This window comes from Lissotriton vulgaris, chromosome 6 (assembly GCF_964263255.1).
Source record: "Lissotriton vulgaris chromosome 6, aLisVul1.2, whole genome shotgun sequence".
NCBI classification, from domain to species: domain Eukaryota; kingdom Metazoa; phylum Chordata; class Amphibia; order Caudata; family Salamandridae; genus Lissotriton; species Lissotriton vulgaris.
In genome coordinates, this window is record NC_141694.1 from 899551836 (window position 1) to 899579572 (window position 27737).

Consider the following 27737-nt stretch of genomic DNA (forward strand, 5'->3'; position numbering starts at 1 on the left):
GCACCATTACATAGCATGCTTTTACTACGCATGCTAGTACTATGCAAAAACTGTTACTTCGCATATACGTTACTTCTGAAATACAATGCAGGTAGGTTTATCTTCCACAGGCACATTATAGGTTGTCTGGTATCAGCACCATACACTTGGCAAATAGTTGCCTTCAGCTACAACAAGTGCAAAACCTTCACGGTGTGCATTGAGTGGAGAGTCTCAGGGTAGGAGGAATTATCTTTTTCCGCTTCCTTCCACTTGCGACTCACAAGAGTTTGCAACTTGGGCATTACCATTCGTAATGGCAATTACAAGTCACAATGCACTTAATGGCATTGCGAATTGTCAAGTGAGAACAAGGTGGTCCAGTCACGTGCCTGGCAACAGCATCATGCTTTGACCTTGGGTTCACTGTTACAGCGATTTTGAGGTTTTCTCTGCTCCGTGACGGCCTTTCCCCTTGTATCGAATATTGTTAAAAACGTCATCATCTGTACCTTTAGTTGGATGTTCTTGGGGTTAAGTGCTGGCTTACTTGACAACACCTCGAAGCATTTCTGTTCGTTCAGGCAGCATGACGGGGCAAGTACAGAGGACATGGATCATAGACTCCTTCTCCGGGCCACACAATCTGCAGTCTACTGCATCATCTGTTTCTAGCCAAGTGGGCATCGAGCCCTGTGTTGGTTGAACACCTAACCAGAGTTGCATAAACTTTAGCTTTACATGGTACGCATACCCCTGGTCAAAATAGGGTTGGGGTTTAAGAGGCCTATAGGTATTACTTAGGAGAGGGAGTTGGTCATTATGTTAAGTTTGCTTTAAATTAATTTCTTCACACCTGATTATTCCACAATTGGAAGATTGTAGAAACTGTTGTGCTTCTACTAATGTCTGGATGAATATGGACTGCTGATTCTGTTTATTTATTTATTTCCAGATGTATAGTGCTAGAGTTTTCTACTCCATTTTAAATTTATGACACAACTTGAGAGAGAGCTTTTAAATGACCAAGACAGTTTTATCAGCCCAAACTCAAAGCACAATTGGCCTGCGAGGTGTAATTTGGAAGCTTCTGAACTGGCTAGTGGTCTTTCTTCAGCAATAGATTTAACAGCCTGGACACCTTTCCCAGAATGATTTCGCAGCCATACATGCCCATTGGTAGACATTATGTCTTTGCAGTGGTCCTAAAATGGTGCCCTGCACTGATCTTGAGAGGTTGGCAAAGCCTGGCGTCAGAGAGGCGGCTTTGCATTTAATTTCCTCCATATGTGGTTGGTGTCCCTGGCATTGAATAATACCTCAATCTATTTGTATTGTGTGTCACAAGTGGGTCGCATTCCATTAATGTACCAAAAGTCAGGTGTGCTTAGCTTCTTGCTGAACTTCACTACTTTTGTTTTCGTTTAATGGATTTCTAATTTATTCTGCAGTGGGAAGGCAGAGAGGGCATCTAAGAGTTGTTGCAGCTCTACAGGGGTCCTGTTCATTAAGAGCAGGTCGTTGGCATACAATACATAAGTGAGGCAAATACATACATGAGGACATGGCCTGCAAGTTTTGTCATGTGGGCGTTAGGTAGGTCTAAATCTCTGGACAGACTTGAGAGAAAGATGTTGAACAGCAGTGGTGAGAGGACGCAACCCTAATTCAAGCAGACTGTAGTGTAAATTTTCCAGGAGAGCTTGGTGCCATCTCCAATCTTCACACACATCCATGTTTTGGAACACAATAAGTGGAGGATCTTCATTAGTTTTGATGGAATCCCAGCACTTGTAGATTTCTGAGACAGTAAATCTTGAAAGACCCTGTCAAATGCAGTCTTAAAGTCTATAAAACTGGCATATACAGTGGTTGTGCTGAAAGGCCTTTACCAAGCATATTGCCAGGGTGGCTTCCAAGGAATGAGCTCCAGGCGGTCCGCCCATTCAAACAGATCTTGTAATATCAAACTGGCAAAGTGCTAAGAATCTATATAGCAAAAAAAACACCGTTGGCCGCAATGCAGAACAATGTCTTACATTCACCCCAGTACAAAGATCTGGGCCTAAATCCATCTTTTTTTTGCACTCCACACCACCCTAGGTCAGACAATGGCTATATGCAAATCAGCCCTGTCCCTGTGCCTCATGGGAACAGTCCAGCCCGAACTACCAAGCCATGTCTTTCCTAGACCGGAATCAAGCATCCAAGGACCGGTTTCTGGCTATCAGCCTTCTTCAGCCTGGATAGCTTGACTCTAGTGATGTGGAGAGCCTGGGACTCACGTCTGAGCATACCCAGCCCACTTGGGGTGAAAATTGCAAAAAACACAGTTGATGGACAGAATGCAGAACAATGTCTTACATTCACCCCAGTACAAAGATCTGGGCCTAAATCCATCGTTTATTTGCACTCCACACCACCCTAAGTCAGACAATGGCTATATGCAAATCAGCCTTGACCCTGTAGAATCTATATCAAGCAGAGCAATCAGATGATAGTTGGCTGGATTGCTCCTATCACCTCCTTTATAGATTGAATGTATTATGGAGCCACACAGAAAGTCTTGGAAAGCCTGCTGTAGGTTAACTGCGCTGTACAGGATGTTGAGTTTTTCAGCCCAGAATTCAATGCTGGATCTAAAAAGAGCTGATGGTAGGCCATTTGGGCCTAGGGGTCCATTTGCTCTACTCTTCTTTATGATGAATTCTATAGGGCGTACTTTTTGATTCACTAACCCTTGGTGGCTACAGTATGCAAGATTGATATTCCCACCATTTGGGTTTTGTTGGACATGTGTTTTCTGTTGGTTTTCACTAATTAACATAATAAATAAAATATCTGGTGTTAAAAAAAGATGTACAGTGGATTAGGCACTGTAAGATCAGTAGCTCAAGTGCCCTAGTATTGTATTCAATGTTTGCACAGACATCTATTCAACTGCTCTTGTAGAAATGACAAATTGTGCAACATTTCATAGACATTATTGTGTATTAAGAAATTATTCAGGTAAAGACACCATATTGGTGACTTACTTGTAGCCTAAAACCCCATTCTACTGAAGATGTAGAATGTCAGATAGCCTATATACATCGCCCAAAGCACATCCTCACCTGCTTCCAAATAGCTTCAAGGCCATGAGTGAAAACATCAGAACACTGAAGATAAACAGCAGGAACACATAAAGGATCTCTGGCAATGTATTGCGGATGCTTCGGAATGCTCGCCGTATCTGCCAAAACAGAAATATAGAAATCATAATTTAACCGTTTAAATAACACAACGTCTTTCTGTTACTATCACGGTAATAGCACAGAGATTGTTGAAAAACCTCAGTAGTTAATGAGCACCACTAAGGCAAAGATGCTCCCATGTGCTAAACTGGTAGAATTTCTTTTAACAAGCATGGAGAAAGACAATATCACTGCCCCTGTGATTAATTCTTTTGTTGCAGCCTATTGTTGCCCTGGAAGATGCAGACAAAGGAGTTTTGTCTCAAGGGACAAGCCATCCAGGTGTGCCACAAAAGATCACTCCATGACAGGACAGGATACCTACCTACATGCGTTTCTTGCTCTGCATAAAATAGCTAACACACAACCGCAGATTATTCTGATCAATGTCATTAAGGGTATGAACATAGGTATTTTGCAGAAAATGTACAAAATTCAACAACAATATATTCTCATTGTCTGTCAAAACATGGCTGTTGTTCAGTTGCATAATATATCCATGACTTGCCACCTGTATACTGTTGTTATGTTCCAAATATATCACTTTTTTTGACAAATACACAAATTAGTAAATTCTTGTGTTTTGCCAATATTCCAAACCCTACGTACATATACATACATTAATGTGTGAGCAATATGCCTATTATTCTGTTTCCCAAACGGGCCATTTTTGTTGGAATAGACCCATCTTTTTATGCAGAATAAGCCCAAGTATTTATGCATTTTGGAGTTTTGTAGAACATGTATATGTTGCCATTCAGTCTCTTTCCAGCTCTGAGATCAAGAAGGTATCACAGCAATATCTTATGTATCTGGAACCTCACAAAGAGTCATACACTCTGCCTCCTACAGTAAATGTTTCCATCCCCTTGGGATGGTGTAGGACGGTTGGTGGGTGCATTTGCCAAGTGGATGGACATGTAAAATTCTAGGGAGATCGTAAAAACTTATTTAAGTTAGACATGTTCAACTTCTACAGTAAATTTCTAGTTTTATTTCCAATTTAACTTCTCTGAAATGTGGGTTGGCAGCTCGACTTTGAAGTACTTGATTTTAGAGTCTGTGAGAATATAGTGAGGGCAAGATTTGCAAAGTATCTGGAGCCCCAAACCTCACAGACTATGAAAATAAATAGGACAGTCTGTACTTCATTCTTTGCTCCACTGGGAGCCAGTGGAGTGCCTTTGCGGTAGGCGTATCATCAGTCATGCTTTTTAGGTTTAGAAATAGTTGGGTGCATATATTTGCATTAGTTGTATTTTCCATAGATTCCTTTTGATCCATCTGTATAGATGAAGCTACAGTTGTCTAAGTGAGGGCAGGACTAGGGCTCTTCTAAGTTCCACCCCAGTGATTAGTTTGCAGGAAATTGAGAACCTTTCAATATATCATGATTTGCAGAAGATGTGCCGGCCGTTGTGTTGATTTGAGAGGAAAAGGTAAGGTCACATTTAGATGTCTACATATTTTAAAGATAGTTCTAGACCAATCAGAAGCTGGGAGTGGGTTTGGGGTAGGCTCCGCCTGCCTTGATCCCATCTTCTGCTGCTATAATTGGCTTCACAATGTGCTAGGGAGCTGCTTGGTAAGAGCCCCTAGGCAGCCTCACTTAGACAGGGCACGCAAACGCAGTATTGACTGCATGCATGAGAGGGGTACAACATTGAATCGCACCCGTCACATATGTGCCACTGTCTGCAGACTGCTATATACTGTCTCTGCCATCTGTAAATATACTGAAGTCCTCAAGTTCCTCTTTCCGTTATCGTGAGCCATCGGGTTAGCTTGCGCACTGGCAAGTGTGCATGAAAACATGATCTGAGTGACAATCTATCAGATCGGGTTTTCATGCACCAGTGGCTGCGAATCAGCTTCAAATCATTATTGGTGGAGCTGTGGCCCTACACACCAGCCACCACTGATAGTGAAATGTGTCCAGAATTAGGTCAGGCCTCCAGACTCAGCCGTTATACTGTAATGCATTATTTCAAAGTGCATTTCCGGTTCACTGTGCCTGTGCATTCATGTAGGGTGGGTACGGCCATGTCCCACCAATTATTGTAGCACACAGATGGGTTAGAAATGCTGGCACTGTATAGTTCACATTGTTGCATCACAAATGACTAACATATCCACTCAAATTACTTTCATATTTCACTATACTAAATCAATCCTAACCTTTATGAATTCCGGAGTAGCGTGCTACGCACTGAAAAAGCGCTTCAATGCCTCGTCAGAGGTAGTAAGTGCTATATAAATGCAATTACGATCCAATCCAATAGAATACATACAATGAGAGAAAAGAGATTCAGAAAACCATGAGTAGGTGCAGCGAATAGCAAGTTGGATTATTTTAATCTTCATTGTGCAGTTCAAAGTTCTACAACCAACATGTGTTTCGCCCCCGGATCTGCCTTTCTGGTACGAAACTGCTGTGCAAGACACACATTGATTTAAAGCTCATATGGTAGCTAAATAAAAGCGGTGTAAAGCAGCCAGTGCACAAAACATATGGTCTCTCCATACGATCATCAGTGGTGTGGGTCTAATACTGTATATGTGTGTTGAAAACTAAAGAACAAACATGGCTGCAATTTTATTGGTGTTCAACCATAGCAGCTCAAGACCAGGAACAAATGTGAAATATGATTGAAATCCTTAGTCTGAAGCTCCTAGTTGCACAGCTACTCTAAGCACAACATTGGTATCACTGGACACATAAAGAACAAACACTCAGATGATCCAACAAAAAAAGGCACAAGGCACATCTAGATAATGAAAAGCATTTCCAACACAGATAGGGCCTGGGGTCTGCCACAGGATTGTGCTTTACATGAAGGAAAAAACAATGGAAGGGCCACTGTCCAATCTCCGCCATAGAAGAAATTGAGCAAGCACCTTCAGATTAATGAGTGGGCCTCCAGAGCTAGCTTGCAACAGTCAACTCAGCGAGAAATTGTGCTAGACAGTGCTACCTGCTGCACAAAAATCATTCCACAGACACCAATATCAATAGCTCATACATGTACGTGGAGGGAGGTGAGAACCAACTTCACTGGGCAGAAGACCAACTGTAGGCATTCTCTACAAAGAGGTATGTCAAAGGCCAGTCCCAGAGGGGACAAAAGGTGCACTGGTTTTCACTTCAAGTGGCCTTTTAATTCCAAGGGGCTAGGTACAAAGTTACCTTGCTCATCGGATTTAGCAGAACCTCATAAAACTGCTTCTGATTGGTAGTTCTGTAGGTGAAAAACATGTGCGAATTGGCTAGGAAAGTGCAATTCCCACATGGTAATCACCTAAACATGCAATTGTCTTTATTTGTTAAACTCTAAAATTACTGGGTCCTCTGTTAAAGGTAATTCTTTGGGGGCAGTGGGTGGCACCGATTTTTCTGGGCTACGGGCAATAGATGCCTCTGTGTTTATTGGTCCAATTCAGGTATCCCTATCTAGTTTCTGCCAAGTAGGGTACTCTAAGATAGGTGTAGGGTTACCAAGATGTCTCTTAACACAGACTAAGATGCTGTGTGGCAGTTGGTCTACAGCAATAGAGGGTTTGCTACCAGGGGAAGAACCACAGCAACTGTTGGTACTACAAATAATCTCACTGACTAGCCTTCAGACAGCTTATGCCACTGATCACAAGATATATTTCCCCGGATGGTTCCTACTGAAAGAACTAAAGGAATTTTTAAGCAGTTGCCTGGGATCTTACCAGCCTCAAACTACCTATATATATTTCAAGGGACATACTCCTTTTCCGAAGAACGTCCGACATGCTTCAACTAACAAAGACAGTATAGTCACTGAGGCACTTTATACCTTATGAAGGAATTTGAGAAAGAGCCTTTTCGACTTTCCTGAGGTGGACTTTACTTTTACTACTCTAGAGAAGGCACCAAAACCACCCCATTACAGAAGCCCTCAAAGGGATGCTAATCTGTAGTTTCATCAGAAACCCAACAACTTTACAGATGCAGAGTAGACACTTCTGCTTAAGAGAGATCAAATTGAAGAGAAATCAACAACTGCACCATTTAAGGGAGTAATTGATTGCTCGCACAATAGCAATTTGTTCCCATTTCTTCCCACACCCCGCCTCCCACCCCACGCCAGACTTCCCTTGTGCTGCTCCCTGCTTTTGTATCAATGCCATACTGATAATTACCATAAAGGAATAGCTACCAACTTAAAGGTTTTCTATACAGAGGACCAAAGTTGCAAGAATCAGAAAAAGGCAGTTACTGCCCCCATACCATACATTTCTTTTACTATTACACAAAAGATGCATGTCAACCTATCTCAACAAAATAATAAGCAGAACCTGCCGGAATACAACGAGAAAAAGTATTTTAGGTTAAAAAACAAGACGTGCACGACTCTCCAGCATGAAAATTGAAATATGTACCAACAGATTCCAATTCATTTGTGTAAACTCAAAAAAAGGAACAGCGTTTGGTGTAGAGAACCAAACAGAAGACCCATGCAGTGGTGTAGAGTGGGCGGGAGCACAGGGGCGGTTGCCCTGGATGCAGAATTCTTATGGGCGCAACATTTTAAAAGAAAAGAATTCGGCAGTAGTTCTCTTGATGGCGATTTTTTTTCTTTTAAAATTTTGCGCCCCGGCAAAGGTTAGGGGGCACACTACTTGCCTGTCCAGTTTACTGTTCCCTCGCTCAATTTGAGACCAACGAGTTAACAGTCTTTCATGGATTAAAGGGTAGGAGTTCTGGCACTGTTCTTTGTTCTGCATTTCATAGTTGATACATATGAAAGAAGCTACACCGACCTTACACTATAAGTTATTGCAAGTCACAGAAAAAATCCATAAATAAGGAGAAACCCAAGAATGCAGGCCAAGTGTCTTAGTGAGCTCATCTGCCTGGATTATGACATAATATATCATGTTTCTGTAGGGTTGGGGGTAGTTTAATCATCCTGCTATATGGCCCTCCGTCTCGCCTTCTTCCTGAGTATGTTATGCTCTTCCCAAACTCCGTTATAGCTGCAAAGGGGCCCATAAAAAGATCGAAGTACCAGTTTTGGAAGGAATCCGGCGATAATAAAGGGTTGTCATGTAGGCATTTTAATATTTCTTTTCGGCCAGTACTAGGGGTTGGTGATTCTCTCTGACACCTTTCATAAAGTGTCTAAAAATAGCAGGTTTCATTAGTGCTCTACTAGGCTTTTGCTAAGTGCTGCAACGCTAGGGTGACCAGAATTTTAAAGCAAAAAACCGGGACATTTCACAAAAACAGAAGGAGGACTATAATTTTACCGTCAAGCGAGCCAAACAAAGAGTGTTCCACTGTTCGGTATATGGAGCTTTTTTACATCACTACAGACTGGTAAAAAGATGTTACAAGTCACATATTACGAGCTTTTCCTATTAGGGACATGCTCCGATGTCAGAACAAACCCGTGAATGCATATACTCATCTCATGTACATTCATTTTGTAATAACTCCATGCATTCAGAGTATGCTCATATTTACGAATATTTGTTACGTTACAAGAAAATATAAACAGCACTACAACGAAGGTATTACAGCAAACTGCAGGAATTATACTGTGGTAGTTCGAGATCAAGATGAAAGGGGTATATTATGGATGTCCGTATAATTCGTTTGACAGTTTTTTTCATTAAGTTAAGTGAAAGTAAACCTAAATAAAAAAATTAAAAAAACCTTCAGGAAAGGCAAGTCTTAAAAATAAAATAGTATCTAAAAATATTGTGCCACCTGCTAGATCTAACAGCTCGATATCCAACAGTGCGAATAGAAAGACCATTTCCTGAATGTAACACTTGCTTCACATGCACAGTTCATCTAGATCTTGTTTGACATGGGCTACAACCACAGCCGACAACTCAAGTTCAGCAAGGAGTAGCACATTTTGCGTGTGTGATTTCTCCAGGGCCACCTGGTGTAGGCCGCACAGCTTGAAGCAGAATAAATGGCCCCCCCAAGGACGAGGCAGGCCTCCATGAGGTTCAGGCCAAAAAGGTGAGGCTGAAATAGAGAGGGGTAATTCTTCCAAATGTGGGTCGTGGGTGCTCTGCTGTGGTAAAGGGATTTCATATTAAGTGGTGCGGGAGCAGGAAGTTGAAGGGAAAGAAGCAGAATGAGCCTTTGGGCAGAGGTCTGTCAACAAGGAGGCTGGTGACAGAAATTAGTGACAGGAGAATACCAGATGTTTAAGATGCAGCCTCCTCCGCTCCTAATTGTAACTGTTTGTTTTTCAGAGCATGGGGGGTGAAGGGGAGGAGATGTTATGTTGCCTAGCGATCAGAGCTGCGGACTTTGAAACATGGAACCAGGCTCGAATCCAGGCCTTGCCTCGCCATCCTGTGATCCTGGGCAAATTACGGAGTGCGTTATTATGAGTTCAAGAAATGGTGGCGGTCCGACCACCGCCACAGGGCCCACAGTATCATGGCAGCGGCAGTCGAACCACCATGAGACCACCAGGATCAAGGATCCCGCTGGGCTGGCGATCTTCCACCGGCTGTAATATGCTGGCGGTGCCGCTGCTGGCACCGCTGAGCATATTACGAGTTGCATTTTCATCACCCATTTAATGGAAGGGAACCAGCCATTAAAAAAGTTGACATAAAGGCAACAACAAGGCCCCATGCTGGATTTGGGCCAAGGGATGCAAGTAGTGCCCCCTGTATTTGCACCGCCACTTTCTGCACGGTGTGGCATGTATGTATAATGAAACAAGAAATCAGAGCAGTCCCTATCTTTAACTAGGAAAAAGGGAATACTACTGTCCCTACTATGCCACCATAGCTCAAGAGATCCTTACATTTACATCCACTCAGAACGATTGTACATAATAGGCAAACAATAGAAGTAAAAGTTATACACAATTTATTATAAAATATACAAGTACAAGTTTCAAATACAGTGCCACAGTGCAAAATATAAAAAAAATGTTATGGTTTTTATCAGCACCCTACCAATGGTTCAATGGTGCACACATGATTAATACACAAAATCAGAATTAAAAAAGCAGTTAGCTATTAAAAACAAGTTGTCGACGCAGCGTTTCGGTTTTTATGATGACACCTTCATCAGGACAGGGTTTTTAAAAAAACGCACTCTTATGATTTTAGAGACGTCTTCCTCTATATTCAGTTCGAGGTAGGTGTCCTTAGTTCATCACAGGACATCATATACACAAATGGTAGTGGACGATCAAAACATCTCTTAATGTCTTCACTTCGAAATGGATTTTCTTTTATAATGAGGAAAAAGGAGCCACCGATATGAGGGACCTTTATTTGGAGTTCCCTAGGATACAGGGGATCAGTCCAAAGTGTAACACGTGACTGGATGCCGTCTGGTTCTTTTTTTAATATAAAACCAAGTTGCAGATTCGTTCGTTGACTCCACTCGGGGGGTTTTATTTAATTACCACCCTTTCGTTTGGTGTTCGGCCTCCCTGCTCCTTTTTCCATTCCTGTTCGTCCGTTTTGTAGATACACCGTATGTATGATGTTATGTATAATGTGCAGGAAGGTGCAGTCGGTACACCACTCGCTAGACCAGGATTTAACTCCTGATCTGGCCGGTGTTTGCACTACTGGTTTAGCGGTCCTAAAGCGGACAGTGGAGGACCGCCAAATTCATAATAAAGCCCATAATCTCGTCGTCCCTTAAACACAGGTAACGTAATCTGGTTCTCTTATAAAGCGCTCTAATGCCATTGGGCCAAGTTCGCTCAATATAAAATTGCAAAGAAAAGACTGCAGTCTAGAATTCACAATTTAAGGAAGGATCAGTGGCATGAGAAGATGTGAAGCATCCAAATATGTACGTCCGAAGTTATAATATTTGAAAGTGTAGAAATGGTCCTGCGTAAACTGTATTAAACTACTGAAAAATAATGTTGAACTATATTGTGACTCTAAATACGAGAATGGATCCGGGCCACACATTTGGCACACACCAGCAGGAAATTGTTGTTTAGTGCCACATGAGTGTGAGATGTGGCTTGCTCACCCTTACAGCGTAACCATACAGCCTAGCACTGCATTTTTGGGTGCTTTTTTTTTTCTTTAGTAGCATTAGACCTCGGAGGTAGGGAACTTGCAAACACAAAGGTGCCTGCGGAGTATAATGTGTGCCAGTGCCATTAATGGAAGCAAAGATAATGAATGCTCCAGTGCTTAATTTGTAAAATATGAAGTGCAGGTGCGCAAATGTTTGTTGGAGGCCACACCTACTTTTCTCTGGCCCCACCCACTTCCTCCACTGGCTCCACCCATTTACTACATTAGCTCCACCCACATTTTCAACTGGCACTGCTAAAAGTCAGAGATAATATATACCTGGCTGGTCCGAATTTCAGCAAGGGAGCCTTCCTCGTAGCAAGGTTTTGATAGGAGGGTCCCTTGCCCTGTGACCTCTGACTCTCACCTCTCCCTCTCACCTCTGGCTAATTCTACCTCACACTTCTGCCCCATCACTGCTCAGCTGTCCACCTCCCTCAGGAAGAATCGCAGCCACGTTATTTCCCCCTCATCTCTCTGCCTCATCCCTGCCTTTCTCTCACCTCTAATTGCATTTCCCTCTCTTTCCAAAATCGTTCTGCATCGTTTTTATTGCCCTGACGTCCCTTCTTGTTCGTGTTTCCATTTCCAAATAACTGCGTCTCCCTTATCTCTCCCCTCCATCTAGTGTGTCGATATATCCCCCTCTCCACGGCTCTCATGGTCACCTCTGTGGTCTCCTTCCTTGTTACTCTATGTAGTCAGTCTCTTTTTGTATGATTTTAAAGTGGGTGTGTTTGTGTTTTCTGAAAGGTGGATAACGTTATAGTGTGGCAATGTTTGCATTGGATACCATATCTGTTGAATTTCTGTGATTTAGTATGTTTGAGCCATAATTATTACTCAGTTTTTAATGAGTGTATTCACTTAGTTACTATAAAACACTTTTCCCACCCCGCAGCACTTAGATATCTGCAGCCAGGAGGGATTGGCCATAGTACCGCTTGGCCTGCCCTGGGCCCTGTACCTGACTCACTGCCAGGGGTCAACATTTATTTCAACAGCAGAAAGGTCAGATACAAGTTTATAAGCAGTCTAGAACAAACATAGGGAAAACACTTCCTCATGTATTGCACTATTATCAATCACTTTCTTTGAGGGTGCAAGTGCAACACTTCTTCTAGCCAGGATTGAAGCCTTTTCATTGTGGTTTTTGCAACATTTAACCTCTTGTTTAATATGTGACAGACAGTGGCTTTGGAGTTATGCAGTATAACTTGGACTGCACTTTCAAATTTACATCACGCCTCCTTCACTTCTGAGCACACCCAGCACTCAGTCTAAAATTAAAGACCGACACTGCATGTGAAGCAAACTTCAAACCACCTCTGTCATCCCCAGAGGCTCAAGCAGCCGCCCTTGCACAATTATCTTCCAAATGTAGCTGGGTGCGGGGGATCATGGTTATGTGAGTGAGTCACTGCAGAGACTGAGTGCCCGTAAGAGACACGAGTGACTGCTTGGGAGAGGGCCAAGCCCTCGGAAAACCACTGTGTGATGCTTCAGCGCTGCAGGCTGCCCATGTGTCCCACAGGTGACTCCTGTAACAACAGGTGCTGCTGGGGTCCATGTGTAACCTAAGGACACTATCCTATAAACTGATGCCATCGGTGCATTTCTTTTTGTTTCTTAAAACTATTTTTTTTAACTATATGAAATGTTTTAAAAGTATGAATCACAGCAGAATAAGTAATAAAATACAGAAGTTTATTGGTAGAAAAGACCCCTTAGATGTTCACTCAGGAACGGCAATCTTCAATAGACCAAACAACATTCTGGCCTAGATCATAGATATATTAACATTCTAATGGTTTAAAGGAACATCACATATAAGAATGTAACACATCTCCCTTTCCAAAATAAAAGAAAACTAAAAAAAAAAACATTTAAGAATATAACATATAATCATTTAACTTAACAGGTTTCACAACGATTCTTCCAGATAATCTCTTTGAACTAGGAACGTCTTTCTTAACAAAAACGGAAGACATTTGTTGAACTTTACTAGGAGATATTTCCGTTGATACGGAAGGAACAGTACAGTACAAGAATTAGGTGGCATAACACCTGAATTAGGTTTTGGTACAGAAATATTGTTGTTTCTGTTTAACCATAGATTCCGTTCCAACTCATTGCATAAAACAATGTTACAAAAATTCCATTTGCGTCCATCATCTAATAACACACAATTTCCCATTACTTCCAGCACTTTCTTTGGATGAGACCACCTGGAAGAACCATCCTTTGACAATCCAAAACGAGACGATCTCACCAGATCACCAATACGGAAAGATTTTTCTGTTTTTCTGATTTTATTGTTGTGTCTATCCACATATTTCTGTTGATAAACATTCATTCTATCATTGAGATTCTCTTATTGTATATGACCTCTAGAAGTTTTAAGCATCCAGGCAGGAGTTACCTTATTACTAGCAGAACGTCCCTTGAGAAGATGAAATGGTGATACTAGAGTTGCAGAATGTGGAGTATTACGGTAACTCCAAATCATATCCTTGACCGCAACCTTACAATCTGCACCTTCAACCATAGCCAACTGTATGCATTCCTTCAACACACGGTTGAATCTCTCAACCATACCGTTCTCCCTAGGACAATAAACAGCAGTAGTAATGTGTTTCACACCACACAAACGTAAATAGCTTTGAAACTCGCTAGCTACAAATTGTGGACCATTATCTGTAGTAATAGTTTCAGGAAAACCCTCTCTATGGAACAACTCATCACAAAAATTGACAATATTAGAGGCTTTGATTTCCCTAACAAATGCTACTTCAGGCCACTTGCTGTAATAATCCATTAAAACAATGGCAAATTTTCCAGCAATGTTACCAATGCTAAACGGACCACAAATGTCCATAGCTAATCTTTGCCACGGTTTATCTGGAAACAGGACTGGACTAATGTTGGATTCTTGAGAAACATGAGATTTATCACTGCAAGTGCATGCCGAACAATTCCTAACACGCCTTTTCACATTTTCATCCATGCCTGGCCACCAGAAATCGCACCTACACCTTCTCTTCATACCAGACATTCCTGAATGCCCCACATGGACAAGATCTAATAACCTATCACGCAAACTGGATGGTACAACAAGTTTATCTGCTCTTCTAACAATACCCGCTGCCACATCATAAGACAGTTCTGGCCACACAGTCTTATATTCAGATAATTCACAATCACTCCATGAGAAACTATTGCACGGTGAGGTTAACCGTACAATCACTTCCTTCAAAACAAGATCCTCTTGAACAGCTTTTTTCCATTCTACTTCATCAATAGCACCATTACAAACTTCCTGTACAGTGGCTATTGACCAATCCTCATCTTGATCCAATACAGAATCCTCACCACAAACCGGAAGACGAGATAAACAATCAGCATTAACATTCTTAATGCCTGGTACGTATTTCATCGAAAAATCATACTCCTGTAATTTGTAAATCCACTTTGCAATTCTAGGAGTAGCCTTCCCAGCACCTTTGGTTGAAAATATGTCTACAAGGGGTTTGTGATCAGTCCTCAATTCGAAATTTGTGCCCCAAACATAATTCCTAAAGTAATTTACCCCCCAAAAACAAGCCAAAGCTTCTTTCTCTATAACTGAATATGAAGGTTCAGCACCCTTTAATGTACGGGAAGCAAAAGCTACAACCCACTCCAATTTGTCCTTGCCCTGCATCAAAACCGCTCCTAAACCATATGCACTTGCATCAACAACAATGATTGACTTCTTGTTGGGATCAAAAGGTTTAAGTGCAACAGCATCTATTATGTCTTTTTTTACATCATCAAAAACTGACTGGCATTCAGAACTCCACACAAACCTAGTGCCTTTTTTCATTAACAACCTCAAACAAAAAACTTTATAAGCAAAATTCGGCACAAATTTAGAATAATACTCCGCAAGTCCTAAAAAAGAACGAAGTTGATCTTTATCAGACGGAGATGGAGCATTTCTGATAGCATCTAATACATTTTTCTTAGGTCTAACCCCCTCCGCTGACAAAGTATGCCCCAAGTATTCAATTTCATTTGTAGCAAACTTGCATTTCTCAGCAGCAACAGTTAAACCTGCACACTGAAGTTTGTGTAACACATCACTTAAAATTTTGTCGTGGACAGTTTTATTTTCCCCCCACACAAGTACATCATCTTGAAAAACCAACATGTTAGGTATTCCCTCAAGAACCCTACTCATAACTCTCTGAAAAACAGCTGATGCAGAGGACAATCCAAAAGGCATTATTAGAAACTGAAAAGCCCCCTCAGGAGTAATAAAAGACGTTAAATGGCGAGACTCAGGATGTAATTTTATCTGATGGTAAGCATTAGATAAGTCAATTGACGAAAAATATTTAGCATCTCTAACAGATGCCACCATTTCATTGATTTTGGGTAAAGGATAGCGATCTACCCAAATGTTCTTGTTCAAATCTCTTAAATCGACACACATGCGCAATTTGCCGTTGGGTTTTCGTGCCAAAACAACTGGACTAAGCCAATCAGATGCTTCGATGGGTTCAATTATGTTTTGTTGACATAACCGATCAAGTTCTACCTTAAGTTGAGATCTTAACACTAAAGGAACATTGCGCACTTTATGAACAACAGGTATACAGTCAGGTTTAAGAATAATTCGATGCTCAAACTTTTTAAGACATCCAAACTTGCATCATCTTGAGTTACCAAAACTTCGTCAGAGTGTTTTTTATGCCAATTAGGAGATAATAAAACCTTATCAGGATGATTAGGATCAAGAGTCATCCCTAAATTCCATAGTTCTTTCCACCCTAATAAGGCTCTGCCTTTTTCTACAACATACACAGTTCCAGAAGTATTCCTGTCTTTAAAAATGATTTCAGATGTAAAGCATCCAATCACAGGTAATTTGATACCTAAATAACCCACAGGAGTTTTTTGAGAACATATAAGATCTGGTTTGCCACAAGCCTCCCACATGTTTTTGTCAATAATGGTATATAATGAACAAGAATCTGCCCAGAGAAATAACTTATGACTATTGATCATAACCTCACACTTGGGAGGTTGAATTTCTTCAGAAACATGATTAACATCATTATTCCAAATTGCCATAACTTCAATGTCACTGTCACTACTAGAATAAGTAGATTGATCAATAAGGTTAACAGAATTTTTCCATGCATTAGGATTGTCAGATCTACACATTTTTGCGAAATGACCAGTATTGTTACACTTAAAACATGTAACGTTTGATGCAGGACACCAAGAATTTTCAGTAGTGCCTAGTATTCCCACATCTGAAACAAAATTGTTTGTTAAAATTTTGTGCTTGCTAGAAGATGGTTTGCTGTATGACATAGTATTTTTATTACTGCTAGAAAATGTTCGAGGTTTAACCTTGATATCACGTTTAGTGTTATATTTATTGTCAAAAGATTTTGACTTGTTGTTGACTACAGCACATACATCACTAGATTCTTTGCTGTCAGAAAACTTACGATCTGTACTGTGTGCACTGCTTAATTCTTTAACATATCGAGAATTGTTCTCAACTCTTCTAGCAATGGAAATGGTTTTATGAGAGACGGATCTTTTAAATCTAATAACTTCTCCTGAATCTTAGTATTATTAGTTCTATTAATGAACTGATCTCTTATAATTTCTTCGTGTAAATCCTTAAACTTACAAGTAACTGCTAATCTTCTTAAAACAGCAACATATTGTTCTACTTTCTCACCGGGTAATTGTGCCCTTGAGAAGAATTTATGTCTTTCTACAACTATACTTGTTTTTTTGCCAAAGTTTTCCTCTAAAGCTTTCAGTGAATCAAGATATTCATCAGATGAAAATGCTTCAACTTTTGAACAGTCAAATACAACTTCTTCATCACTGAGATCTTCATCACCACCTTCACATACCTTAGAAATAGTGTTACTAGATTGTATAGGTAAAGTTTTTAACACTTTCCTACCCTCAACACCAAGACTGTGTTTAAGAAGTGCTAATTTCCGTGAAGCTAGAAACACTTCTCCACCAATAGCTTCTAAATAGGTTTCAAAGGATTCACGCCAATCTTCCCAATTCATAGGAGGAATACCAGGATCCTGTAAAAATTTTGGTGGAGCTAAAATAGTATTAGTTTCCATACTAACAATTGAGTTGAAGAAATAAATAAATATACAAAATTGATGAATAATAATTAACAATATAAACTGTATGTGAGACAGAGAAAAAAAAAAAATTAACAAAATAAAAGTAGTCACCGTTGTCTTGTATGTAATTCAATGTTTTTTTCTGTTGAAGATCGATTGAGCTTTAAAATAAAGTCAAAATTCAGTTTTAATGCTTTAAAAGGTCTATGGACGAAGAAATAGTTAATTAAAAACGAAAACGGGAGTGGTTGCTAGGGAACACGCCCCAGAATGCATTGCGCATCCCAGGCGTCATTAGACGTACTTCCTGAAGCTTTCCAGATACTGCTGTTAGAATGGAGAAACGCCGACTCCAGCGCATTCACGAGCGCAAAGGAAACCACTTGAAAAATGCACTTAGCAGATCACGAGGAGTCTGACTTCAAAAAAATGCAAGTAGATTGTATATTGTTAACTCGGCGGTGAATATATACAAAATCGTAGTAATCACACCGCTTACTTTCAACAACATGCCACTTTCTTCATGTATTTATGCCGCTTTCTTCATGATTCAAAATAACAGTTGAATCGTTTCTGAAGTATCAAATTACTCGTTCAAGCACAGTTAACAAAAATAATCGGCAAAAGTCTACTCACATGGCGTTTGAGTTCATTTGAAGAGATGAAATCATGGATTCCTTTAAAAATATGAATTTTCTTTGTTTGCTTTAAATCTTTTAAAAAAAAAAAAATAATAATATCTGTTATCAAAACATCATGGGGGTCGATGGTTGATGGGTTGTTTCCTCCCTCGTCGCCACTTTTAAAAGTATGAATCACAGCAGAATAAGTAATAAAATACAGAAGTTTATTGGTAGAAAAGACCCCTTAGATGTTCACTCAGGAACGGCAATCTTCAATAGACCAAACAACATTCTGGCCTAGATCATAGATATATTAACATTCTAATGGTTTAAAGGAACATCACATATAAGAATGTAACAAAATGTAGATAAAAAGGCCGGAGACGTAGCTCCTTCTATCTTGGCGCCCATTACAATGTGAAAAAATCTGCTTGCCGGGCACAGCCCCGGGCCTAACCCCCACAGACCTGATGACCGTGCCCTGCCCTGACGCGAAACTGAATCCAGTACTGATCGTCATGTATCCAGGCAGCCCGGGCCGGCCCGGCCCGCAACTGCTCAACAATAGCCAGTTCAGTGCACTACTACTGGCAACAAAACAGGACCGTGATGATCATCAAACCAGGCCCGCACATATTTGAATTTTTCTTTTGCAGAACATTCACCACAGAAAACCTTTTGTTTCAGAGCAAGGCGGCTCTAGCCAATTGAAAAGTGACATTTATTTTGTATTTGGGATCACCAGTGAGGCTGACGTTTTTCCAGGCCAACTGGAATTAAAATGTAATTTGAATTAAAATTAAATGTAAACCCATCTGATGATCAGAAATTATTGCAAAGCACGTGCCAACAGAATACTCTTACCAACGGTGACTGTGACCAATATACACCTATATAAAAGTTGAAAGGCTAATTGCATGAGAGCGAATACAGTGTGCAGTCATTTAGTGGCAAGTCCGATCAAACTTCAAAATGTTTTCAAATGAAAATGAAACCAATCACTTTGGAAGCGTTCGTTTTTCCCCTCTTCCCTGTCGTTTCACAAAAGTTCAAAGTGACTATTTTCAAGTTGCATTTTTAAGTGCGATTACCAACTTCACAGGAAGAGTGCAGCTAGAAACGTGCAGCAAGTGCTTCTGTGCTTAAGTACAGCGAGTAGCAGTAATAAGTGGTGTACATTAGCGAAAGTGTTTCAGAAACAGCGCACTTAAAAGCAGCTGAAGAAAAAACATCTACCCGAAAAGTGAGCGGGTGGTTTTTTAGCGCGCTTAAAAATAGAATACACGTTGGTGTTCAAGAATCAATTTGGCAGGAGAGGGGGGTTGACCCTGGATGCACCCCACGACTCCAATGAACAGAACTCCCATGACCCCAGAGCAGGGCTTAATTTGAGCCGGGGCTTGCCGGTGCTTAGCACCGGCACCTAATTATTAGGGCCGGGTCTATCATGCTGCATTAAGTGCACCTGTCCTGCCGTCAGTAATTGATTTATGAGTTGTGACGCATGGTGACACTGGGCTGGCACACACAGAGAGCGTGTGCTGTGCTGCTGTGTCACTTAGTTTAACTTTTACCATACTGACGCGTCGTACTGGTTGTTGACTGTGATACAGACAGTAAATTGTAAACACTTACTGTCGGTGACGTGACGTGACGTGACTGACGACGATTCTCAATTCCCTCCTCCTCTCTGTCTCAAGAATTCAAGCCGCCGATCAGGCCCAGTGGGCGGGACAGTGTAGTAGTTGTTGTGTTGGGTTGGGCAGAGCTTTGCTGCCCAGGGCTGGTCCTCTTCTGCGGGGGTTGGGCTGTGCACGGCAGAGGCAGCGACGCTTGCGCAGATTTTGAATGCGCGCGCATTCGCTTTAATTTTGCCTTGGCACGCCCGCCCCAGCATACCCGCACCTCTCCTCGCCACCGAGTGGAGTATCCACTGGTGGTGTGATTACTAATACACCAACGCCGCCTTTTAAAGTGTCGGAAGCTGCTTGGACGACGTCACGATGCTGCAGTATCTAGCTCTGTTCACCAGGTGAGGGGCCGGGCGAGCGAAGCATGGCCTGGGGTAGGCCGGCAGGCTATAAAATAAATGATTTAAATCTGCGCAGGTGATGAGGCAGCAGGGCAGGCCGCAGGCGCCGTGACAGGGATTACTGGTCACAGTGCAGTGGTCAGGTAGGTGTTTAATCATTTTGTTGAATCACTTGAATGGTCTACCCGGGCGTCTGGTCATGATGGCCTGGGCTGGGTAGGCTGGCGCCGGCGGCCGAATCGAATCATGATTTAAATAAATAAAGCTGCGTAACCTAGGTAAGGCAGGTCAGTCCAGGTCTTTAATGGTGGTAAAGTGGAGTAAGGGTGTATAAAAGTTAGAATGGTTAGTGTTAAAATGTTTTGTTGCAGCAGACCTGCCATAGGCCCAGAGACATGGTTTATCGTTTATTCTTCGGAGTAGCACAGCCCCTTCTACTTATCAACCGCCGCCTCCTCTAATAACTGCATAATTAATTCACGATTTTCCTCCAGTGCGTGGCAATTTCTAGGAATTCGATATATGCCTTGAAGTTGACTTCGCAGTAGCTTTGTTAACCCGCGGATCTATCTTAGCCTCTTTGTCACTGAACAAGGGTCTCTTTCTCTTCACATTCACTGTAAGACTGGCCCTCCTGCTAATGTCCGCTACCTCAGGTTTGCACCCCTTTAGTTCCCTATTCATTCCTGCGTTTCCCTGCCTCCCCCGCCTCCACACCCCCCTAGGATGTCTCACTGTTCCTAGTAATGGAGTCTGTTATGTGCACATTATGCACAATTCTCTGCAGAAGCTACATTAACCCACTGAATTATCTCATTCCTATAATCGCTGTAGCAGTGCTGTGTTCACTGTAACACAATCACTCCAAATGCGTTAACTGTGCCATTGTGTTCGGCCTTCAAACAGATATGTTTTAGAGATATAACTCTGCTCTTTACTACTTTGGTGGGCAGTATTGTCACCCTGGCCTCATCATTCACTCACGGTGTATTCGCGGACGTTAAAAACACTTCACGCCCCTCACACGTTCCCGCCCATCTTTCCCGTGGTGTGTACTTCAATAGCTCTCTGGGGCAGTGCTTAATTTGTAAAATATGAAGTGCAGGTGCTCAAATGTTTGTTGGAGGCCACACCTACTTTTCTCTGGCCCCACCCACTTCCTCCACTGGCTCCACCCATTTACTACATTAGCTCCACCCACATTTTCAACTGGCACTGCTAAAAGTCAGAGATAATATATACCTGGCTGGTCCGAATTTCAGCAAAGGAGCCTTCCTCGTAGCAAGGTTTTGATAGGAGGGTCCCTTGCCCTGTGACCTCTGACTCACCTCTCCCTCTCACCTCTTCATAAAGTAAAAGATAATGAATGAAAAATGGGTATGAAGGAAAGTTGTGAATTTTCAAAATGTGCCCAAGAATCGGAGTTTAGAAATAGTGGTTATTTATACACATCTGAATTTAGGATAGCCTATAATATCATGTGATTCAGAGGGCAGTTTAGAAAATGTGTTCTTTCTCCACACTGACTTTCATTTGGATTAAAATGATGCCCCATTTGAGTGGGTGGGCTAATCACCCGCAACAGCAAAGGCCCCCAAAAGAAACTTGGAGACATCAACATTTTTCCTTGGCTTTCCAATATTTCTGGAGATATGGATAGCTGTGGTATGTGGGCCCAGTGTCAGCAAGCATCCAGGGAACCATACATTTGGAGGAGCAGGAGCTCCTCCACAAATACACATGAATGGTGCTAGAGAGACCTGATGGTGGATCCAACTTCAGCATCTCCTTAGTGGATTTCCAGGTCTCGTACGAAATCCTGGGAGAGCATCCAATTGTAGATATCCTAGATACAGTGCAGGTATGGCCAGGTATTTAAGCAAACAGGAGATGGACAAGTTACTGAAAACCTGTTAGCCATTACTGTATTAGGAGCTCAATGGTCTGGTAGGTAATGAGCTGAACACTTATGTCATCAAAGGGATGAGAGAATACAATCATTGGCAAAGTCAATAGATCTGGCATTGGTTACCAGCCTTTTGGCTTTGTCAATGCCTATTTTGTTCTGGTTTTAGTAAAACATTTTGTTAGGAAAGTTGATGGGCCCTCACAAATATATTTTTTTTAAAAGCTGGCTAAATTATGTTTTGGTCTCAAAAAGCATACATTGCCAAAGCAGTCCCTCTCACTGAAAGGAAATACTTTGTGTGTGGAGGAGGTGCTCATTGTAAAAGAGCTGAACGCCGCTAATCATAATAAAGACAAGCTGGGACTTGAGTGAGTTGATCCATTGCTCCATGCAATTAACTGTTGTCTGCAGAAGAGAAATGTAAATGACTGACAGACGGATCTTGAGGGATGGCAGATATCCCATGTAAGTATACTGTTCATATAATTTCAGTAAAATCAAAATGTTTTGTAAAGTAACTTCAGTGGTACAGTGATGGCCACCCTGAAGGGACTGCAACCAGGTTTTGCCAGAAAGCACAACAGAGCGCTCAGTCCTAAGATTTATGCAAAATCTACACATTAGAGAAGTGTGGTATGTAAGAGAAAATGCAATGGAGAGCACCCTTGCAAAGAGAGGAATTGTTGAGAGTCATTGCAAATGGCGAGTTTCCCCCCTACTATCCCCCCCATAAACCAACAATGCGTAGCCCATGGCAAACAAGCATTAGCAAAGCCATTAGGTCTCGGGACTCAGAGCTATTGCCTTTGGCAATGTCAATGTAATTTATTTTTATTTTAATTAATTGGTTAAAACATCTGTTATGTGCTCCATGTAGCTCCAAAATTGTTTGAATCAAGCTCAATGCAAAACATGTGAAAATAAATCAATTGGGAAATGAGAAAAAAAGGTAACTCATTACCTCTTCCCACAAAAATTATCAGGAGCTACAGGTAGAAAACACTCCAATAGTATGTATATAAAAAGCAATATCGAAGGTCAAGCAAAGTAGAAGATAAAAGAAAGAAAATAGCTCCTGCGTATTGAATACATTGTGTGGCAATGTAAATATCCATGTAATAGACTTATGGCAAATTAGTATGTTAACAAGAATAAATGTCTCATAATTTCCGCGAAAGGAGGGAGTAGCTTGAGGTTATGATTTTATGCTGTCAAGTAAATGTAATTTGTCATGTCTGGACCATAAGTGAGAATGAATTAACAATGGAGTAGCCTCATATTATAATGTTTCTGTATCAGGTGAATATAGAATTAAGATGAATTGGGAGTAAGAGAGAGCATGGGAGAAGTAACCTTATACAAATTGATTGCAGTGCCCGCTTTCTTTAAATTCTTTTGTGCCTGTCGAACGTGCAGCCTTGAGAACATAGAAAATTCCGGCAGAGCCCAAAGTGGGATCTAACAAGTACGGTGGTCTAGGGAGAGAAACACATACGAGCGTGACACCTCATCACATCATGGAGTGCATAGAGAAACTCAAGCCTCATGGGAACTGTAGTTTCTATTGGGCAAGGTATGGGAAAGTGTGTGCATATCAATGCAGTTCATCATAGCACTGAGAGGCGCATACACGAATTGGATTAAAATCTTAAATATTATAATTACTCTTAAAACAAGCGGGCGTCGTGCAGAAAAAAGAAAGGCGCCCAGCCCTCCGAAGCGGCCGCTAGGCTGGAAGACGAAGCGCAGGGGCCATAAAGTGGCCACTGTGCTGATCAAGGGAAACACTGCCACTCTACTTGGCTGTCATGCCAGTAACCAGAGCCTTGTGCTGCGTAGTTGAGATGGTGCAGCTCTGGGGTAGGAACAATATTCTGCAACAGAAAAAACAAGTACTCGTGTAAAGTGTTCCAAATCCAAGAAAAAAGTAGTTCTGAAAACATTTGCTAAAATGGAAGCTGGGGAGGGATGGTAGTAATTGATCCATGCTCTTTGAGCAATGGCAAGAAAGAGACATGACGCATGCCTGTCACGCACATATGGGGAGAAGGAATGTAAGAATGACGATGGAGCCAGCATATTGGAAGCCTATACACGTCTCTTTAAGACAGCACATGCGATGTCTAGAGCCGAGACCTAAAAAACGATTGAAACACTCATTTGTGCAACCAGAAATGAACACATGTATTGAGAAAAGCAGGGTTTCTTTGTTCTAAATCCAAACTGGAAAGGAGGTGATTTGGTCTTCCTTTCTGCAAAACAGCTTTATGGAGCCAGCTAATGGCACAAACACCTGATACCAAATAAGCAATACATAGTCAATGCCAAGTCATAATGTATAAAGTAGCTGACCGATAAATGTGATACGGTCACGGTAACAACTGACCGGCCGTTTCGTCTCCTGGGTAAGGAGAACCCAAATGATGACAAAGAGGGCGGTACAGTGTGGCTTCTGATGGGAACTATTTTTCTCCATGTGCTCTTGAGCCTTGACTAGGCCTGCAGTTACTAACTAATCCTCACTGGTGTTATTTTGCGTAGTCCTGGTTTTGTGATCCAATCTGTCTGACTCACTTATATTATTTCGTACCCCCAGGTATTAATTGTAGTTGTATATTGTGTTTGGGGCATATACCTGGTCGGTCGGTAAACCCGCCCTTAGACCCTTCTCAATTGTTTGTTGTATGTGTGAACAGTACGAATGATTGCCAATGAAGTGACCTTGGCAGGAAATGACCTAGAGAATAGATACTCTGACAAAAATCAGATAGGAGCTATATGGGCGAATTTGGTATGGGAATAAATCACAAATAAGAGGGAAACACTCATGCTAAATTTGGCCACCTATAAAGAAGAAAAGACTCTTTCCTGACATGTCAAAGACAAAACTGAGCAACATGATACAATGCGAATAAAACTCCAAAACTTAATAGGTGTGGAAAATGTGTCCATGGTAGTAAAATATACACATTTGGAGGAATGCCCTAAATACAGAATTAGGAACAATGAAAACATACTTAGAAAAGCCCCCGTCAACCCTGCCCACGTACAGTGGAGTTTTATCTTTTATCAGAACTGTGTGGCACTCCAAAAGCCTCCTTAAAGGCAGCCTATGCCTAAAAAAATTGAATGAAAAAATTAATTCAAAGGCGGCAAATCAACATAATCGGGCCGAAAAACTGAAAAAATATAGGCTGGACTGCATATTCAAATAGTATTACACAAGTTGTTTGAAAACAAAGAAAAAAGGAAATAGGGACAAGGGAAACCATATGGAAGGAAGCTTAAAGAACATGTAGAAGGCATAAAGTGGAGAATATGATGGCATGCCTGTAAAAACATAAAATATAATAGTCAATAAAATACTACGAAAAAATAACAAACACATACAAGCCAGTAGGTGTGCACACACACTCCCTACTATCAAAGTCTAAGTTAAGAGTAAACATTAATGGCCATACAGTTATTTTAAAGGACAGAGGTCATGGACACTTCAGACAAAACTAAATAAGCAACCTGCATGGAATAATCATTATAAAAATGAACCTACAAAACAAGCAAATATGCAATCACAGTACAGATATAAATGTACTGTAAGAAAGTTGGAGTCACAATCAGTACCATTTTAAGAATTTTTGAGGCCCCAGGCAAGACATATTTTGCGGTCTCTGTTCTAAGCAACTTTTTTTGGGGGGGAACTATTTCTTTATTGATAGTATGCAAAACAATGCAACAGTGTTACATAACCATGAACTCAGGAGGAGAGTTAAGTCAAACAAATGAAAATAGGCCATTTATCCAGTATTGGCACAGCCGCAGAACACCCACAATCCCTGGTGTCTCCAAAAGCAACCCCCATACACAGAAGCACTCCCATACAATGCTAGGCATCCAGGCCCAGGGCTACCCCAGAGCAGCAGCTCGGTGATCCAAGTGCCGGGTCTGCCTCCTATTCCTCCCTCCCGGGATCGGGGTCAACAGTTCCTGTAACATACCTGCCCATGCAAAAGAGTCTTTCTCCAGCTTATTCTCCGTCCGGACCTCTCGCACACAGCGTTCTTCAGCCAGTGCCCATTCTGCTATATCCCTGCTCACAAGTAGGTCCCCGAAAGGACATCCATCAGATAGAGATGCGTCTAGTAGCTAGCACAAACCCAAACCAAGCAAATTTGTAGTACACACTGCTCCCCTTTGCGCTCGGTAACAAATGGAGCAGACCAGGCTGCTCTGTGTGTTGTCTATATGTATGTTGGTCACCTCACTGAGACGGGGAACAACCATGCTCCAGTAGTCCAACAAATATAGACACCCCATGCCATGTGCATGAAGTCTGTCTCAGTCCCCACACACCAGGGACAGGTGCCTGATCTAGTTTTATATATATCCCACGCAACCACTTAGGCGAAAGGTAGGCTAAGTGTAAAACATAAAAATGCGTCAACTTGTATCGCGCATTACTAGAAATTCCTCTCACTATGGCACTTGCCTTCCTTCAATCGCAATCTGTGAGGGGATCCCCCAGATCTGCATCCCAGCTGAGCCTAGCCACAAACCAGGCTATCGGTCGATCTCACCGCAGCACACCATATAGCATACCTATAGAACATATAGCCTACCTTAGGGTAAAGCCTGCGCTATATAAAATTGCATAAATAAATAAATATAACCTTGTAATTAGCCCTCGGGTGGCTCCGCCGTTGAGCAAGACCTCTAGCGTGAGAGTAGACTGCAGGGTCAAGGGGAAGCCAGGTCAAATTTCGCTGACTCTTTTTGTGAGTTTAGCAAAGTGTAGGAAATGGCCAGGTCCCACCCCAAATGCCTCTCTTGCCTCCCCAAACCTGATACATTGCTCCCCCGAGTACAGGTCCCCCCCCGCATTTCACAACCGCCCTCGATCCACGCCGTCATGGGTATTACTTCCTTGAATTGCAAAAAGGAACACAACCACCACAGTGGTATGAGTGTAGAAAATGGAGCCCAGTGTAGGACTCACCGGACTACCTACTCCCATGTGCGTACTGTCTCTAGTACTATGTATGCGTACTTTGTGTGCACCAGGGCTCCTGCCATGAGGCAGAGGTGCAGTTCATCCTAACCCACCATACCTGCCAATAGTCTCTTCTCCCTATTAGGATCTTCAGTGCACCAGTGCATGGCATGTTGCAACTGAAACACACTGAAACACCATACAGTACATACAGTACATATAGTATATAGTATATCCGACAGTCCAAGTCCTCCTTCCTTGACATCTAATTTAAGGACCCGGAGCGCTACCCTTCTGCATTTTCCATCCTAAACCAGGGCCACAAGAAGGTTGTCCAATTTCTTAAATGTTGAGCAAGCAATAGAACACTGCGTGTTCTGCAGCACATAAAGGCAGTGGGGCTCGAAGACCATTTTGGCAATTGCCACCCTACCGGACACCAATAATGGTAATTTACTCCAGAAAGCTACTGAGGTTTCTAGGGCTGCCAGGACCCTGCACATATTGCATCTATGCTGCTTCTAGGCTGCATGTACCACCTGTATACCCAGATAGAAGAATCGTTCGGTTCCCCAGCACATGCCCAAGTCAAGGAGGAGGCCACCAGGAACCTCAGCCCATCTTGCAGGAGGGAAAGCCAGGGACTTACCCACATTCACGCTAAGGCCCAAAGGCTTCTCAAACGTAAGCAGGGTGGCCAGCAGCAGTAACACTGCTTGCATCGGTGTTGGAAATGGCCCTTTTTGCAGGATTAT

General features: G+C 41.9%; 1 protein-coding gene across 1 annotated transcript in view; it reads right to left on the bottom strand.

Annotated features, from left to right (window-relative positions):
- LOC147708131 (two pore calcium channel protein 1-like) overlaps positions 1 to 27737 on the bottom strand; it is a 531957-nt gene that overhangs the window by 249596 nt on the left and 254624 nt on the right. Inside the window, exon 6 of the mRNA XM_086926891.1 lies at positions 3093 to 3211. Coding sequence (XP_086783017.1) covers positions 3093 to 3211 — 119 coding nt within the window. The remainder of the gene's footprint in view (positions 1 to 3092; positions 3212 to 27737) is intronic.